General features: G+C 37.5%; 1 protein-coding gene across 1 annotated transcript; it reads left to right on the top strand.

Moving 5' to 3' along the window:
- Positions 1-722: 722 nt before the first annotated feature.
- LOC128017145 (synaptotagmin-4-like) lies at positions 723-6,191 on the top strand. Its single transcript, XM_052602371.1, has 5 exons — positions 723-849; positions 966-1,093; positions 1,756-2,618; positions 3,687-3,807; positions 4,658-6,191. Exons 2-5 carry the CDS (start codon positions 1,060-1,062, stop codon positions 4,966-4,968), a joined length of 1,329 nt encoding a protein of 442 aa, XP_052458331.1. The 5' UTR covers positions 723-849; positions 966-1,059; the 3' UTR covers positions 4,969-6,191.
- Positions 6,192-16,393: the final 10,202 nt, after the last annotated feature.

Below are 16,393 nucleotides of genomic sequence, written 5' to 3'. Positions count from 1 at the left end.
TACAATAACACCAGATTTTACATCTGTCCCTCACAGCCTGGTTTTCTTGCACAAAAATGAAATAGAATGTGTACCCTGACTAAAGTCAATGGTAGTTTTGCTAATCAAAAGGCTACTGATTGAGTCAGAGAGTGAGCTATGAGCCTTGCCCTTGAGCATATATTGCTTCAGGCTAAAATTACTATAAATTCTGCAACATGGAAGACTGTGTTCAACCAATCTGCTTACCTGCAAAATAGTTTGGTTGCTAATAGAGTAGCTGGAGCTTCTGTTGATTGTTTGAAATTGTATTTTTTATATATATGAATAGGAACTAAGAGAGTCAGTAGATTAAAATAATAAAATCAAATTTGTGATTCCATATGTTTTAATGTTTGTGTGCTTCAATAAAAAAGCAGAGATTACAATCTTTGTTGATTAAACACAGAATCCCTGCATATAAAATACAACTTCAGATTAATAATGAAAGCTTTTTATTACCCACGTTATTATGATCAAATGTCACTTCCAGGAAACATAAAAAAGTTAATTTACTAATCGTTTCAAATAGTGTGATGGGCCTGTGATTTGTGAACCTGTGTGCACTTTAACAAATAAAATTAAGAGACATCAGCTCAGTCCTTCCCGTTAACAAAACCACAACAAAGACCATATCACCTGGACCTCTTCAGATAGCACAGACACCATAAACCCTGGGCATTCACAATGATTAACAGGAGTGTGTTCGGTATCAGTGCTCAGGGCAGTTGGTCAGAAGTGCGTCAGAAGCGATGAACTCACCGGAGGGGAGGGGACTGGAGAGGCGTCGCTTGTCAGACTTATAGCGCAGAGAGTATCAGCACTGGGCGGGTGAGGAAAATCTTGCTTATTCTGTTTTATTTTAGATAAAAACAAGAAACAGGCTTAAATTTTTAATCTACTACAACCATTAAATTATTCAGTCTTGTGTCTCTCTCCGCCTGAAGCCAAAGACGGGCGAGTTTAACGCGCAGTGAAGAATCGTGAGAGGCAGCGCGAGCCAAAGCATCTTTTCAGGACCTTGGACAGAGCGCGTGCACAATGGCACCACTGACGACAGAAGAAGCACATATAGGTGAGTAAATAATAGTTTTTTATCGTTTTCGGTGAACAAATCGTATTTGTGAATTGTTGTTATATTTTTGGAAACGTGGCTCAGCAACAGTATCGCAGCTTTTCCCTGATGCGCGAGCATAACAGGCGCGTGCTCTAGTCTAGCTTATGACATCACTAGTGTATGAAAATGTTTGAAACGCGTTAGAATGTTTGTCTGAAGCTTTAGGTGATAACGTTAGTCATAGAAGAGTATTTGATTTGTTTTCTGAGAGGAAGACAAAACGCTGACAGGGCACCTTAGCTTATTGACTGGAGAGGTGCTACACCCACCACGAAAACGGACATTTTCGGATTCATAGACACTACTGAACTGCACTCGAAATATACAGTTCTATGTAAATGATATAATAGTAATCTCTGACACGATTTATCAGAAAGTGCCCTGTGAGACCTTGTTTGGGAACGAAAGACTGCCATTATTTTTATTTTGGGTGTCACATTGTTATGTTATAGCTGCTGACATCATCAACACAGATGCAAATAACTTTATAAGATCTATGTAATATTTTCCTGGTTGAAGGTATTTTAATATGTCACGGCAAAAGTAAGTCTACATACATATATAAAAGAAGTAAATAAATGATTGATTTTCTTTCTCAATTTTCCTGTTTTATTCATTAGCGGAGGTTCCTGTGAGCGTGGCGGTGGTGAGTGTGTTTGGCCTGGTCTTCAGCGTCTCCATCTTTGCATGGATTTGCTGTCAGCGCAAAGCCAACAAGGCTAGCAACAAGACTCCACCCTATAAGTTTGTCCACATGCTGAAGGGGGTTGACATCTATCCTGAGAGTCTGAATGGAAAGAAGAATTTCGGAGGAGAAAAGACATCAGAAGCCAATGGAAAACAGACCCTCAGTCCCAGCAGTGGACGGCCAGAGCTCCATCTGGACCTGGAGAAACGAGATCTTAATGGGAACTTCACTTCCAAGCCACCAACCCTCCAACTCAAAGTGCGTAGTTCCCCAGACCTGGACATCCCATCTCTTCAGGCTGGTTCTGGGCCAGGTGATAATCAGGAGGCTAGCACTCCAGAAAGCATTCTGTCCAGTCAGACACCAACACCGGCTGTGGAGAAATCTCAGGACAAAGAGGGTGGCCTCGGAACCCTCCACTTTTCGGTTGAGTACAACTTTGAGAAGAAGGCTTTCATGGTTCACATTAAGGAGGCACATGGATTGTCTCCCACGGATGAACAATCATTGACCTCTGACCCCTATATCAAGCTGACCTTGCTGCCTGAGAAGAAGCACAAGGTGAAGACACGTGTTTTGAGGAAGACTCTTGACCCAGTCTTCGACGAGACCTTCAGCTTCTATGGAATCCCATATGCACGGGTTTCCCAACTGGCTTTGCATTTCATGGTGCTGAGTTTTGACCGCTTTTCACGAGATGAAGTGATCGGAGAGACCCTCGTTCCTCTGACGGACATTGACCTGTCTGAGGGGCGCATCCTCATGAGTCGAGACATTATTAAAAGGAATGTCAAGGTAAGCATAGCTTTAATTATATGTCTTTTGATTAAATGTTTCACACAATACATACTACAATATATGCATAAATATACATGTATATATAAGAACTGTTTATAACAACCAAGTTTTATATATATATATATATACATGAGTATAATATGGAAGCAAATGCATGTACCTTTGGAAGAGTTGGCAGAATTTAGTTTTTTTTTTTTTTTGGTCTTAACACACCCGTCCCAGCTCATGCGACTGTATAGACAGTCAGTAGTTGGTCGTGCTTACTGCGGACAGTCAATGACATTCCCAGGCCTGGAAAAAGAGACAATTAATGGTATCGGTTTATCCACTGGGTCAATAATCTTTGCCATCCATCTTAAGGCCCAAAGGTTGTAAATTTTTAATTGACCCACTAATGGACCACACATGACTCTATTTTTTCTGCTTTTACAGACTAACTCCATATATTTAGGCTGATATAACTAACCCTTTAGCAATTTTCTTGTCACATTTAATGCCCTTCTAAATGTATAAACAAAAACTTTGATACAAACTGAAAGCCCACTTACCTTATTAAAAGAATAGTGAACAGTATAGTAACAGTAAGTCATAATCTTTGACAAAATCTTGTTTTGGCAACACAATTTACTGTGATGCACATACAGTAAGAATTCACTCCATTTGAGCTGAAAGGGAAGCTATTATCTTTCACTGGTGACTGCGGCTGCATATAGTTAAACACACATAATTATGCCTCATCGGTTGAGAGACGTTCCAAGTCATCGCCGTGGCAGCAGCAGAACCCCGCTGATGTGTTGCCAAGGCAACATGTTGCCGTGTTCACACATAACTGGAGTCATGCATTGGTGTTGTGCCAAGGGAATGATTCACAGTCAGTTTCTCGTAACATTAATGCACTTAGAAGTTGTCTTCTCTTACTTGCTCAGGGTTAGTTTCCCAAATGTGAAATTATAAAAGAAATTTAAAAAAAGAAAAAGTTTTGGGCTTTGTGATGTTAATTGTGTCCAGACCAGACAAAAACATAAATAAATGTCTTTCTTTTTTCATCTTTATCTGTAATGTTAGAGGAGTGCTGGTCGAGGAGAGCTACTTCTGTCCCTGTGTTATCAGTCAACCACAAGTACTCTGACTGTGGTGGTACTGAAAGCCCGCCATCTGCCCAAGACTGACTCCAATGGACCCTCAGGTGAGATCAGATAGAAGCTGTCATTTTTTGGAAAAACAATCCTTATGGAGGGAAATAATAATAATAACTGCAGTTTACATTTTGATTGTTTCATTTGAATGAAGTTAGATTGTTTTAATATATCAATAACAATATTCATATTAATTCAAGTAATAATAATATATTGTCACACATGCTGGTGTGTAAATGAAACGTATGAGGAAGAATATATATCTAAAGAGTTCTTTTAATGATCACGGGAGAAAAAGGGCACATCCAACACAAATCTTCAAACATTAGGAACAGAACAGGAATAGAAAGTCCATGACTGTGACATATATACATTTAAATAATATTAGATCATCCTGTGTTCTCCTTGAAAATTTGCCAAGGACCCTACCCTTGGTTGAGAACCTCTGATCTTTTTTTTTATTATTATTATATATTATATATTATTAGTACCAGTATTATTTTAGCACCACTGAGGTACTGCCAAAGTTTTCATTCATATTTTGCCTTTTTAATTTTTTATATTTTCCATTTTAATTGTATTTGTTTTTGTAATTTTATTGTTTTATCATTTTTATTCATTTTCTGTCTACATATAATTATTTCAGTTTATCAGTTATTTTAATACGTCAAGTAAAACTAAATAAAAGTGATACATTTTTAAATTAATAATATATTTTTACACATTTGTTTAATTTTACATTTATTTAATTTCAAGTAATCGTTGTTTTTTTATGGTTTCAGTTTGGTCAAACATAATTCCAGCAGGGGTGTGATCTCCCACTGCATAATGTATCTTTTCCTGAAGTATTGATTTCTGTCTCACTCTGTATATTTCTCTTCCTCCCGTCTTTTTTTTTAGACCCTTATGTAAAGGTGAACCTGTTCCAGGGGAAGAAGCGAGTGTGTAAGAAGAAGACACACGTGAAAAAGTGCACCCCCAACCCCGTCTTCAACGAGCTCTTCGTTTTCGACCTGCCCTCTGAAGGTGGCCTGCGAGACACCAGCGTGGAGCTCCTCCTGCTGGACTCCGACAGGATGTCCCGTACACCTGTCATTGGCCGGCTCCTCCTGGGCACCTCCTCCCCCGGCACCGCTGGCGAGCACTGGCGCGAGATCTGCGACCACCCGCGGCGACAGATCGCGAAGTGGCACGCGCTGTCCGAAGACTAGCTCTGATGGATGCCCATGCCCACAGATGCCCAGGAACTGTAATCAGAAATTCATAGTTGAGTGTGCAGGATTTGAACTGTGGACTTAATGCGAGTAATGTCTTCTGTCAATCAACTGTTCTCATACAAGTCATATCATTGGGGCGGGGCTTCTTCTAAAGGGGGAGGCACCATCTGAACCCTGCCAATTAATGATTCCAAAGACTGTCTCAGATGCCCGATGCCGCTTTTTCTTCATGCTTCATTCAAAACCTGATCGATCACCACTTTGTGCAGTACCGAATGTCATGTTGCTATTGCTGTTCTTCTCTACTCACTGATAATAATAATCCATTATGCGATAAAATTAAAGAAAATCCTGGTAATGTGATGATGATGTAAATTAACCGAATGATCTGTTTTATTTTTTAAAAGATGCTTTTATCTTATGTTTATTCAGATGTTAAAATTCATTTATTTTCTTCCTTTTATACTTGATTTCTCGACTTTGGTTCGTTGTTGTGTTTTTTGCCTGAGGTTTTTGAATGTTAACAAGGTGTGGAAGCAGCCTAAATTAGGCACAAACATGCAGAGACAGATGTGTTAATGCAGGACGACTGCACAAACTGACCAGGACCGCATGCAGCGTGTGTGTGAATGTGAGCGTGTGTGCATGTGTCTGTCTGTGTGTCTATATAAATGTGTATGTGTGTTAGTTCAGTTCCAGTGGAGTATGAGACAGAATGTTGTTTTCTTCACTGTGAGCACAACGGTGGAAGTGATGTATTTGTGTATTACTATAAAACATCCAATTCAGAGAAAGAAATATAGTATGTCTCCTATGTCAATTAGCTAATCTTTATTCATTACATCTGATGGAGCAATGTCCATTTTAATGTTATTTACTGTGTTAGGAAGTCTGAGTCAGAGGTTTTACGTCACAGTCAAATCAATGCTAGTGATTAGCATTAGTGAAAAAGAGAGCGATGATGTAATGTACATACATGTAATATTTTCTCGGGAAACAAGCTGCCAATCTACTTTTTTTGGTTTGTTTTTAATAAATTAAAATACTTTTATTCCGCAAGAATGCATTAAAGGGATCACAATTGGCAGTAAAGACATTTATAATATTACAAGAGATTTCTTAGAATAGAATCCTGAAAAAAGTTTTATAATAATATTAAGCAGCACAACCATTTTCATTGCTCTGATTATAATAATAAATGTTTCTTGAGCACCAAATCAGCGTACTAGAATGGTCTCTGAAGTATCATGTGGCACTAAAGACTGCAACAAAGGCTACTGAAAATTCAGCATTGCATGAATCAACTAAAGTATATAAACAATTACTTTAAACTGTTTTTGGTGAACAGAAGATTTCATTTAATGCTATATTTTCCTCCCTCCTTTTTTCTTAATTGAAGGCAGTCATCAAAGTTAAAGTCCATTGGTTAATGACATCAAAAGAACTCTATCCTCACAAAACCTGTGGGGGGGCTGCCAAGGCTTGGAATGTCAAAAAGGCCCAGAATGTTCTGTTTCTTTTGGACTGGTGGCAAAATGAGTGAAAGCTCTATTCCTAGCATCAACATCAGTCCACTGAATACAACACGGATGTGTCAGTGCTCCAGGTTTCTCAAAACATGTGTTAGTAACAACGTGTAGTACACCCACACGTACTATAAATACTAAATTACCTCATTATAGGGTTCATGTAGCCTTATGAGACTCTAGAGTGGAAAAAATGGTCACTCACACATGCACTCAAAATAAAGATGCAAAGAGGCAGTCGTGTTTAGTAAATTAGTCAAATTTATGTACAAGATACATTGAATGTATTGAAGATTAATAATTGATCATTAAAAAGATATTTGGAACGCAAAGGAAATGTAGAGATATACACGTGTGACAGTTAAAGAAAATGTCATCCTGTGGCAATGAGAGAAATGTCAAAAGTGAGAGGACAGGTATGAGAGTGGGAAATCAAAGTGACAGGAATTGTGAAAAGTCTGTGTGTGTGTGTGTGTGTGTGTGTGTGTGTGTGTGTGTGTGTGTGTGTGTGTGTGTGTAAACCCATCAGACAGATCTGTCTTCACACCTGTCTGCGCAAAAAAAGGAAAGAATATTGTCAAAAAGAGCTAAGACAAGAATCTATCAACAGTTTTTTTTAATCATAAAAGTACACACATACACAAGTATTAGGTAAACTATATATAAGTTTAAATGCAACATGCTATTTGATTAAATAGATTGAACACATAAATATTATATTGGACTGTAACTTGCATCTAAATACTCAAAAGCAAAATATTCTTCATATTTCATTGACAATAAAATAAAAACAAACAAATGAATAACTCATTTAAAATTATTAGAATTTAAGTAGGAATAAAATCAATTGATATTTTAAGAAATTCTACTGTCATTTTTAACCAGTGTCTGTCAAGACATTGAATGTTAACTTGTTTGAAAGTGTAAAATGCTATAGATTTAAGTGTTTTAAAGCATGAAGGTTTTAAAGGCTTTAAAGACAACTAAAACAAGCTAGTTAGAACAGAGGCGAAATGCAAAGAAGAGGAATGCTTTTTTCCATCTATTCCTTCCAGTTCATCTTTAAAAAATACATGATACAGAAAATAACAGGATACAGGTTAACAATATGACTGTAAAACAATGTTGATGAAATATACATTTTTAAGGTGGATCAATCCATTAAATGCTATATATGTGGGCAACTCATTGGGTTTTGGAACAAAGCTAGTATCTGAAAAGACAAGTCACGTCCACATAAGAGAGCACCTCCTGCAGTCAGACACAAGTCCCCACCCTGTCCCGTCCAGCTCTGCGGGAACTGTGAGATCAAGCTGTGTATCAGCTCAGATTGTGTGTGTGTGTGTGTGTGTGTGTGTGTGTGTGTGTGTGTGTGTTTGTGTGTGTGTGTGTGTGTGTGTGTGTGTGTGTGTGTGTGCACGCTGGGATCTTTTTTTTATAGTTCTCAGATGTAAGGGAAATGCATTTTAAATGCGGCAGTATATCATGAAACGACGAATGAAGGATTGCTGTGTCCTTGCTGAGAAAGAGAGCAAGTGAATAAAGCGGGGAGGTTATTGTCTTAACTGCTACATCTTTGGCAGTACAAAATTGCTGTCATTTGTCTTACCAATAAAGCTTGAATGAAACTGGGGAGTGGAGAATTTAAAAGTGAGAAAAAACAGGAAAGAAACAGAAAAAGTATATATAAGTGCAGGTAGAATAGGAAGATTGTCTGACTGGAGAACCTTTGGAACTGACATGGTCATAAACCGGTGTAAATGAAAGAGAGAGAGAGAGATAAAGGCAAAGGGAAAGGACTAAAAAGAGATAAAGAAAATGAGAGAACACTGAGTCTGTCAGCAGTTTATTTGATGGAGGAAGCTGATGAAATATTAGGGTGATGTGAGATGTACGAGACCTGAAGAACGTGAGGTCAGCTCTCTGACTTTTTGGTATTCCAAGCAGCCGATGACTGTCTCGACAAAGAAATAAATTATTAAATGGATGAAAATAAGATGAAACCAGGCTAAGGCCACACACACACACACACAGCTGTGCCTTGAGGTATTAAATAAAACTCGCTGATGACACACTTTGCATGATAGTCATGTTGCATTTGTGCACAAAAACTACACGTTTTTGATGTTTTTTGACACACAACACAGCCTCTCATTCACAGGCGTGTTTCCCCAGAGACTGTCATCACAAGCTCAGGAGATTCATTTGAGTAGGACCTAAAAATGCTAATTAAGGTACTGTGTCATCCATTCAGATAAATGAATGAAAAAGGAAAACTGGTCTCAGATCAGCAGAAATGAACCAGAGAGCAGAGAGAGCCAGGGGTGTATTTTTACTTGAGAGATGCAGACTTGTATTTTCAAGGTGTATCTACTTAATTACATACAGTGTTTTACATGTAATCTGGATTACACAACCAGATTCCAAAAATGAAGTACTTGTAATTAGATTATATAACATATTGTAAAATGCTTTTCATCAGATTGCAGTTACTTTAAATGAAACAATGGCAGTAAATTATTCTAATAATCTATTGATTTTCCCTAATTCCTTTTTCTTTTTAAAGTTTTCTTTTCTAAAAAAAAAAAATCTACTGTGTGTCATATTGAATACAGAAAGCACAATATAGAATGGTCATGTAAATAAACTTATAATCTATGCTTCTGAATTTGGGGACAAAAGCATCTCTATGCCACTTATGAGACTAATAAAATATTTCAGATGTTAGGTGTTTTATTTTGTTTTTATTTTGTCTTATCTTTATTTTATTTATAAACCCCCTGCAGTACTTTAATTTACCCCAGTTTGGGAAACCCTGTCTTAATGCATATTATGATGTTGATAAAGTCAATATTTTTCACTTTGTATGATACATCACTTTTGTTGGAAGTTGTGTCCCTGCATTGTCTCTTGTTGCCTCCATGATTTTACAGACAAATTAGATGAATGGAAAATCATGAATGAAAACCGAATGAAATTGATTTGCCATTTTTTGGTCTGAATGTCCTTAACTAAAGGTGAACGTGTCCAGGTGCATGATGGGCCACTGGAGGAGCAGAATGCTGACTCATACTGCTGAAACTACATGACCTTCAACAGCAATGGCAATAAAACAACCGCAGAACCTTTGAAAGGGCTCTCATTCTTCTCTTCCAGCATACAAACCCAAAGGAAATACATAAATAACACCTTTAATTGGAGCCCTTTCACAAGAGTGTCTGGATATGAATTCAGTAGATAACTTATGAATTCCTTATGATGAATCCTTGTAGCTTTTGGCTAGATGAAACCTGAACCATTTTACAAAATAATAAAGGCTATTTTCAGCAGCCATTACTCTAGTCTTTAGTATCACATGATACTTCAGAAATCATTTTAATATGTTGATTTGGTGCTCAAAAAACATTTCTTATTATTATTCAATTTGAAAACAGTTTTGCTGCATATTTTTTATTGAAACCATGATACATTATATTCAAACATTTGGTGTGAGTGAGATAAAAAAAAAAAATCCTTCATCAAAGAATCAAAAATATTATGTGAAATGTATGTAGTCAAGTGTCCCATTCTCAGAATGTGTACTCTGCATTTAACCCAGAGTTTAGCTCTTAATATAATCAAATACACCTGAGCATATAATCATTGTCCACAGGATCATTAGAAATTCAGAGGGTGGTAGAGTTTGATCGGGGCTGGAAATAAACTCTGCAGTGCTTTGGCTCTCCGGGCAAGATTTGAGGAACCTTGCTGTAATCCATGACATTTGGGTTATGAATCAGATTCCCTAACCATTTGGCAATGACTGTGTAGTCTAAATTCATTTTTTCCTCACGTTCTCTCTTTCTTTAACTTGTATGAATGTATGAGTGTGTATGATTTATGAGAGTTTATGTGTTTGATTAGTTAATCGATTTTTCAATGTTAATGTCTTAAACTGCCGATCTTGTTACTGTGCTAATTAAGTGTTTTCACTATATTTTGGATGTTAATATCCAGTTCAGATTCTGTTATACAGCTCGTTCAGTGAATCGCTGGCCGACTCCGTGATCAGCCATAAAACAGTGATGCTGTCCAAATTACCTATAAAATCTTAAATGATTCCCTTTGAGCAAAACTGACCTTTCCCTTACAACTGTCCCCCCCCAAAAGTTAATTAATCAAAACCACGAGCACCAAAAATGATTAATAACTAAGGACCAAATCAGCATATTAGAAAAGTTTTACATGAAAGATCATGTTATACTGAAGTAAGTAATCTATTAAAGTATATTCAAGTAAAAAAATATATATTTTTAATTATAATAATATTTCCCAATATTACTGTTTTGCTATTTTTGAGCAAATAAATGCAACCTTGTGAGCATAAGAGACTTAACAGAAAATATTAAATAGTTGTAAAAGTATAAATTCAATCTTTTGGCCAATAGTTTGACCTGTATATATATATATATATATATATATATATATATATATATATTTAACAAACCAATTCACAACATCAACTAATTAGAATACTTCATAAAACAAATGTAAAAAAAAAATCTGGCCTTCTGGAAAGTACATGTACTCAGTACTTGGTAGGGGCTCCTTTTGCAATTTGAGTTGAATTGTTGAAATAAATGAACTTTTCCTCGATGTTCTAATTTATTGAGAAGTACCTGTGTATACATATATAACATTATCACCACCTTCCTAATATTGTGTTGGACTGGACCCCTGAAGGTGTGCTCTGGTATCTGGCAAATCCTTTAAGTCCTGTAAGATGTGAGGTGGAGCCTCCACGGATCGGACTTGTTTGTTCAGCACATCCACAAATGTTCAATTGGATTGATATGTTGGCAATTTAGAGGCCAAGTCAACACCTCAAACTTGTTGTTATTCTCCTCAAACAATTCCTGAACCATTTTTGCCTTGTGGCAGGCAAGGTGCAATATCCTGCTGGTCAAAGGTGTACATGGTTTGCAACAATATAGGTAGGTGGTACGTGTCAAAGTAACATCCAGTGTGTAACATCCAAAAGTGCCCACTGTCGGCGCATTCAGAGGTGTACAGGGGTCAGTATGGGCACCCTGACTGGTCTGCAGCTATGCAGCCCCATATGCAAAAAAATAAAAACTGCAATACACTGTAATCTGACACGTTTCCATCAGAACCAGCATGAATTTCTTTAGCAATTTAAGATACAGAAGATTTAGATACTGACCACTGCAGACCAGGAGCAGTAGTGTCATGTCTCAGCGGGAGAAGTATGAATTATGCTGACCCAGTATTCAGAGATGAACTCATCCCACTCACTGATCAAACACTTCAGCAGGTGTCAGCACAAATATAATCTAAAATACATAAGCTCTGTGTTTGTGTGTGTGAAAGAGGCGGTATGGATGAGGACTACAGGCTGCAGAGAAGTGGTGAGGAATTACAAGGGCTTTTGCCTGAGAGTCTCAGTGAATGCGAGACAGAGCCATTGCACTTGAGAGAGTGTGTGTGTGTGTGTGTGTGTGCGTAAGTAGGAATTACTGAACACAGCTCAGAAAAGATCCCATTCCACCGAACTGTCAAGGCTAAACTCCTTTGGTTGTTATGGAGACGGAGAGGGTGAATGAACGAAGGAGGGAGGATGGATGGATGGAGGGAGGGAGAAAAGGAGGGAGCAGTCGTGACTGGGAGAAAGTATGCCTGGTGGGCCAAAATCAAACTGGCAGGAGTGTGACATGACAAATTGTTACTGCACCCACAAAACGCAGGGAGACATGATGGATGATACACCAGCACACAAACAGCTGAGCACACACACATATAAAATGGTAAATAAGTCTTGCTATAATAATAATAGTGTGTGATTTGAATACCAGGCAGCAATGCTTCCAAGGAAAGCACATTATCAGTCAACAGAAATATGAGAGGATGAAGAAGCAGAGAAAGAGAGAGCTAGGGCAAATCAACAAGACTCACCCAGGGATTATTTACTTCCTCTCTATTCACATAAACACTCTAAACCAGGCTGCCCTCCAAGGCTCATCTGCAATGTGTTTTGTAACTGATCTGTGAGTTGGGATCAGAGAGAATGATTCCAGCCCTGGATCTGTTTCCTTACTGTATCTTTTAGTACACTTAAGAACTATATATTAAACAACATTGCTAAACAACTGGAAAATGTGTTAACATATTAATAAAAACTTGTTGGATTTGGTTGAGAATTGGGGAATGTTTGATTAACTAAACCAGCTCCTATGAGTTGTTCTGCAGTCAAGCAATAAACCTAAACCTAAAATGTTCATTATCCCAGATTAATCGCCTAATGAATGCGATATTGCGTAGCTTGTCAGTGATCTATGGCTCGGTCTATTAAATGCCGCTCCATTTGAAAGCAGGTGATGGCGATTTAGTGTTGATCACTGAACCAGATTTACTGACTAGATGCGCATGATCGTATCGTTAGATATATCGCCCAGCCCTAGTATACACAAAAACTGATGTTAGGAATTATTGTTGGAGTCATGAGATCATTATTGGTAGGCTATATATGTATATTTAGTTGATATAGTTGGATTTGGATAATTTGGGATGACTTATAAATGTACTTGCTGTACTTTGTTATAGATTTGAGATTTATGTATTTGTTTAAAAAAACTTTGTGATGATAGGGGTATTACAGTAATACATGTTTTAATGTTGTTTGGTAGCACATGGCATTGAGAAAGGGTTAATATCCGAAAGCGTTCTGCATGTGCACTTCTTTCCACGTATTTTTTTGACCTCCAAGCAACAAATGTAAGTGTGGATTTCTTTGATCTTTGTACATTTAGGGAGGCCTCCCATGCATGGCAGCTTTACCCAGATCTTTGTGGATGGGGTGAACTGGAGCACAAATTATGAGACCAGTGCACTACACAGCCAGATAATTGTATTCTGACTCCAGCACATGCAGGGCTAATGATCTACAACTGGCCAGACAGTCTGTGCATCCTTAATTAGAGCCTCTGTGAATGTGCGTGAGACACTGTAAATGAGCGAGCATCGACCAGTTTTTTCCACACAAGGAGAATGTCACACTAATGGCAAGATCACAGTGTCCTCTGTGTCACTCACAGAGACCTCACACACACCCAAACATATACACTGAATCTGTTATATATATATTAAGCCATCATTAGCATGTGAAAAATGTATACTAACCTCAAAACAACAAAAGTTCACATTTAATGCATGATTTCTCATTAATGACTCAAAGGTGTTCATTCCACATTAAGGTTCAGGTAACCAATATTGACCCAATAAAAAATAAAATAAAAACATTAGATCATTTCATCTTGATAAACAAAAGATATACTTTTTTTCTCATTGCTGTGAATGGGCATCATGAACTGGTCATTGGTAAGACTAAGTAGCTTCTGGTAAGCAACATAAACATAGTAAATGTATAAATTTGAAAACCATCAATACAACACCCTTTAGTCTCACTATCAATATAATAGTGTGTTTTTGCTGCATCATGAAATAAATCAGGAACTGGTTTTGAGTTTAATGGGTCTGGGGTATGAACAAATATGTTAAGCATTCATAACATGCAAGTAAAAAAAATGCTCACTATTTGGCAGGTATTGAAATCACCCTTTTTATTCATGCATTTATAACTGCTTATCAGTTTTTAATGCATTTGTAAATGAGTTAGTCTCTTCTGAACCCTTAATTTAATCTTTTTATCTAACACTTTCTACACAACATATCATGCTGCCTCACTCCTTCCATCTCTTCATCAGTCAGAACCTCAGAGACTTTGAGTCAGAGTGACTATCAATCAATGGAAGGGCGTATTTACTTCTGGGTTGCCTCAACCCTCACACACATACAGTTGAACTTACTGAGAAATTGATGACCGAAAAAAGAGTTTTAAAAAAGTGAACAGGGATGAGAGTGAGACTGGAAAACAACTCTTTTGCTCTCATCTGCTCTTTTGATATTATATAGACAGGAATGAAAGCATTTTGGGGAAAACATATAATTCAGATACTCACGCATGCCTAGAGTCACTGACACATCTATTTTATTTTCATGTAGACCTGAACGTGAATAGTTGGTTTTCTTTAGGTGAATCAGACAGACTGTGATTGTCAAGGCGACTGTATTTTTATGTTATTCAATATCCCAAAACAGCATCAGAAGGGAGAAGTTGGACAATTACCTCTTTATTATTTCTCTCTGTGGGCTTGTGTAGGCTTCTTTGAATTTCTGTCTGGTTTCTGCTTGCACTCAGTAAATCAGCATGACAGCAGTCAATAATTAAACCTCTGATTGAACACTGGAGATTTAGGAGAGTGAAAAATTTTTATGTAAAATAATTGATAGTTTTTATCTATCTATAGAATTCAAAAACAAGTTTGTCATTTTGTTGATAGACTCACTAAGACTACAAATTGCTAACTCACCCCTTGAAAGATGTAAACCTCTTTCTGACAGCTCTCTTTTATTATGTAACAGATGTGTCGAAGACACTGAACTGTGGGTCCTTCTTTCAGCAATGACTGCTGATTACATAATGCAACTGCAGGTGCAGTCTGGGCTCACAAATGATACACTCAATTCACAGAATACAAACACATGAATGAAGTAAATTTCTACTCATTTTTTAAGAGCTAGGGGCTGTGTTGTGTATTATATCATTAGTTTTTAGATCTTAAAAAGATGGGGCTTTGTAGGCAATTTGATTTAAATAAAGGATAAAATTTGAACTGAAGTGTTAAAAAAAGTAAAGATGTTCTTTGACGCTGCAATTAATCGCAATACAGAACAACCCTTAAATGCACAAAAAAAAGGGAAATGTTACGGGAAGAGACTCACACAGAGGGAAAGAAAAACACAACAGTAGTTTATTCCCAGCAAGTGTAGTAGATAGAACTGGTAGGTGAGTATTAAAGTCAATATATCAGTCTTTAGTGAAGATGAGGAGAGTAAAACCATAGCTTGGGTTCACAGGAGATCATAAGAGAGACCGAGGACTGCACACACCTCAGACAATGAACAGACTGGGAATCCACAGAGATGATGACTAGGACAGACACATGGGAGTAAGTCTTTTAATGACTCTCAGATATCAGCGCGAGAGAGTCCACTTCGTCTGAATGAGACCAGACACTGGAGTGATGTGAGGTGTGGGCTTATGAATGGGAGCTGAGGGTGATTGCTGATATGTGACAGGTGCGTGTGATCAGAACTCAAGTGGCTCAGGTGTGATCAGAACTCAGGTGATGGTGTTCACTGTGATTCTGAAGTGGCTGAGTCTGGCCGATCTGTGACAGCTGTGAATGATTAAGAGAAATACAAAAGATGCTACAAATGAATTTTGTCCATCTCTGCATAATATACATAATGCAGGATGTGTGGAAGAAAAATACAGAGGAGAGTGTGAGGAAAAAGGGGGCGAGGACAGTGAAAAGAACTGAAAGTTTAAATTAAAACCGACAATGTTTTCTGGAAGAATTCCTGAGCCCATGTTTGATTTCCATTACAGTAGCATTCCTGTATGTGATGCAGTGCTGTCAAGGCCCGAAGATCACTGGCATCCAGTATGGTTTTCAGGCTGTCTTTTGACTGTCACGCACAGAGATAGTTCCAGATTCTCTGAATCTTTGGATGCTATTATGCACTGTAGATAAGGATAACTTCAAACTCTTTATCAGAATTTCATTAGGCATTACTGATGCTTTTATTGTGCTTTTTGGAGATCAACAAGTCCTAGTTCCCAGCACCTTCTATGTGAAGATGTTATCAGTCTCTGTTATTGACGTATTCTGCTAACCATCTTTTGTTTTCCACAGAAGAAAGAAAATGTATGTAGTTTTGAAACTACAGGAGTATAAATGTTTACATAATTTTTGGTGAACTCTCTCTTATCC

Source organism: Carassius gibelio, chromosome A7 (assembly GCF_023724105.1).
Source record: "Carassius gibelio isolate Cgi1373 ecotype wild population from Czech Republic chromosome A7, carGib1.2-hapl.c, whole genome shotgun sequence".
In the NCBI taxonomy this organism is placed as follows: Eukaryota; Metazoa; Chordata; class Actinopteri; order Cypriniformes; family Cyprinidae; genus Carassius; species Carassius gibelio.
This window is presented reverse-complemented; position numbering and strand designations above follow the sequence as displayed.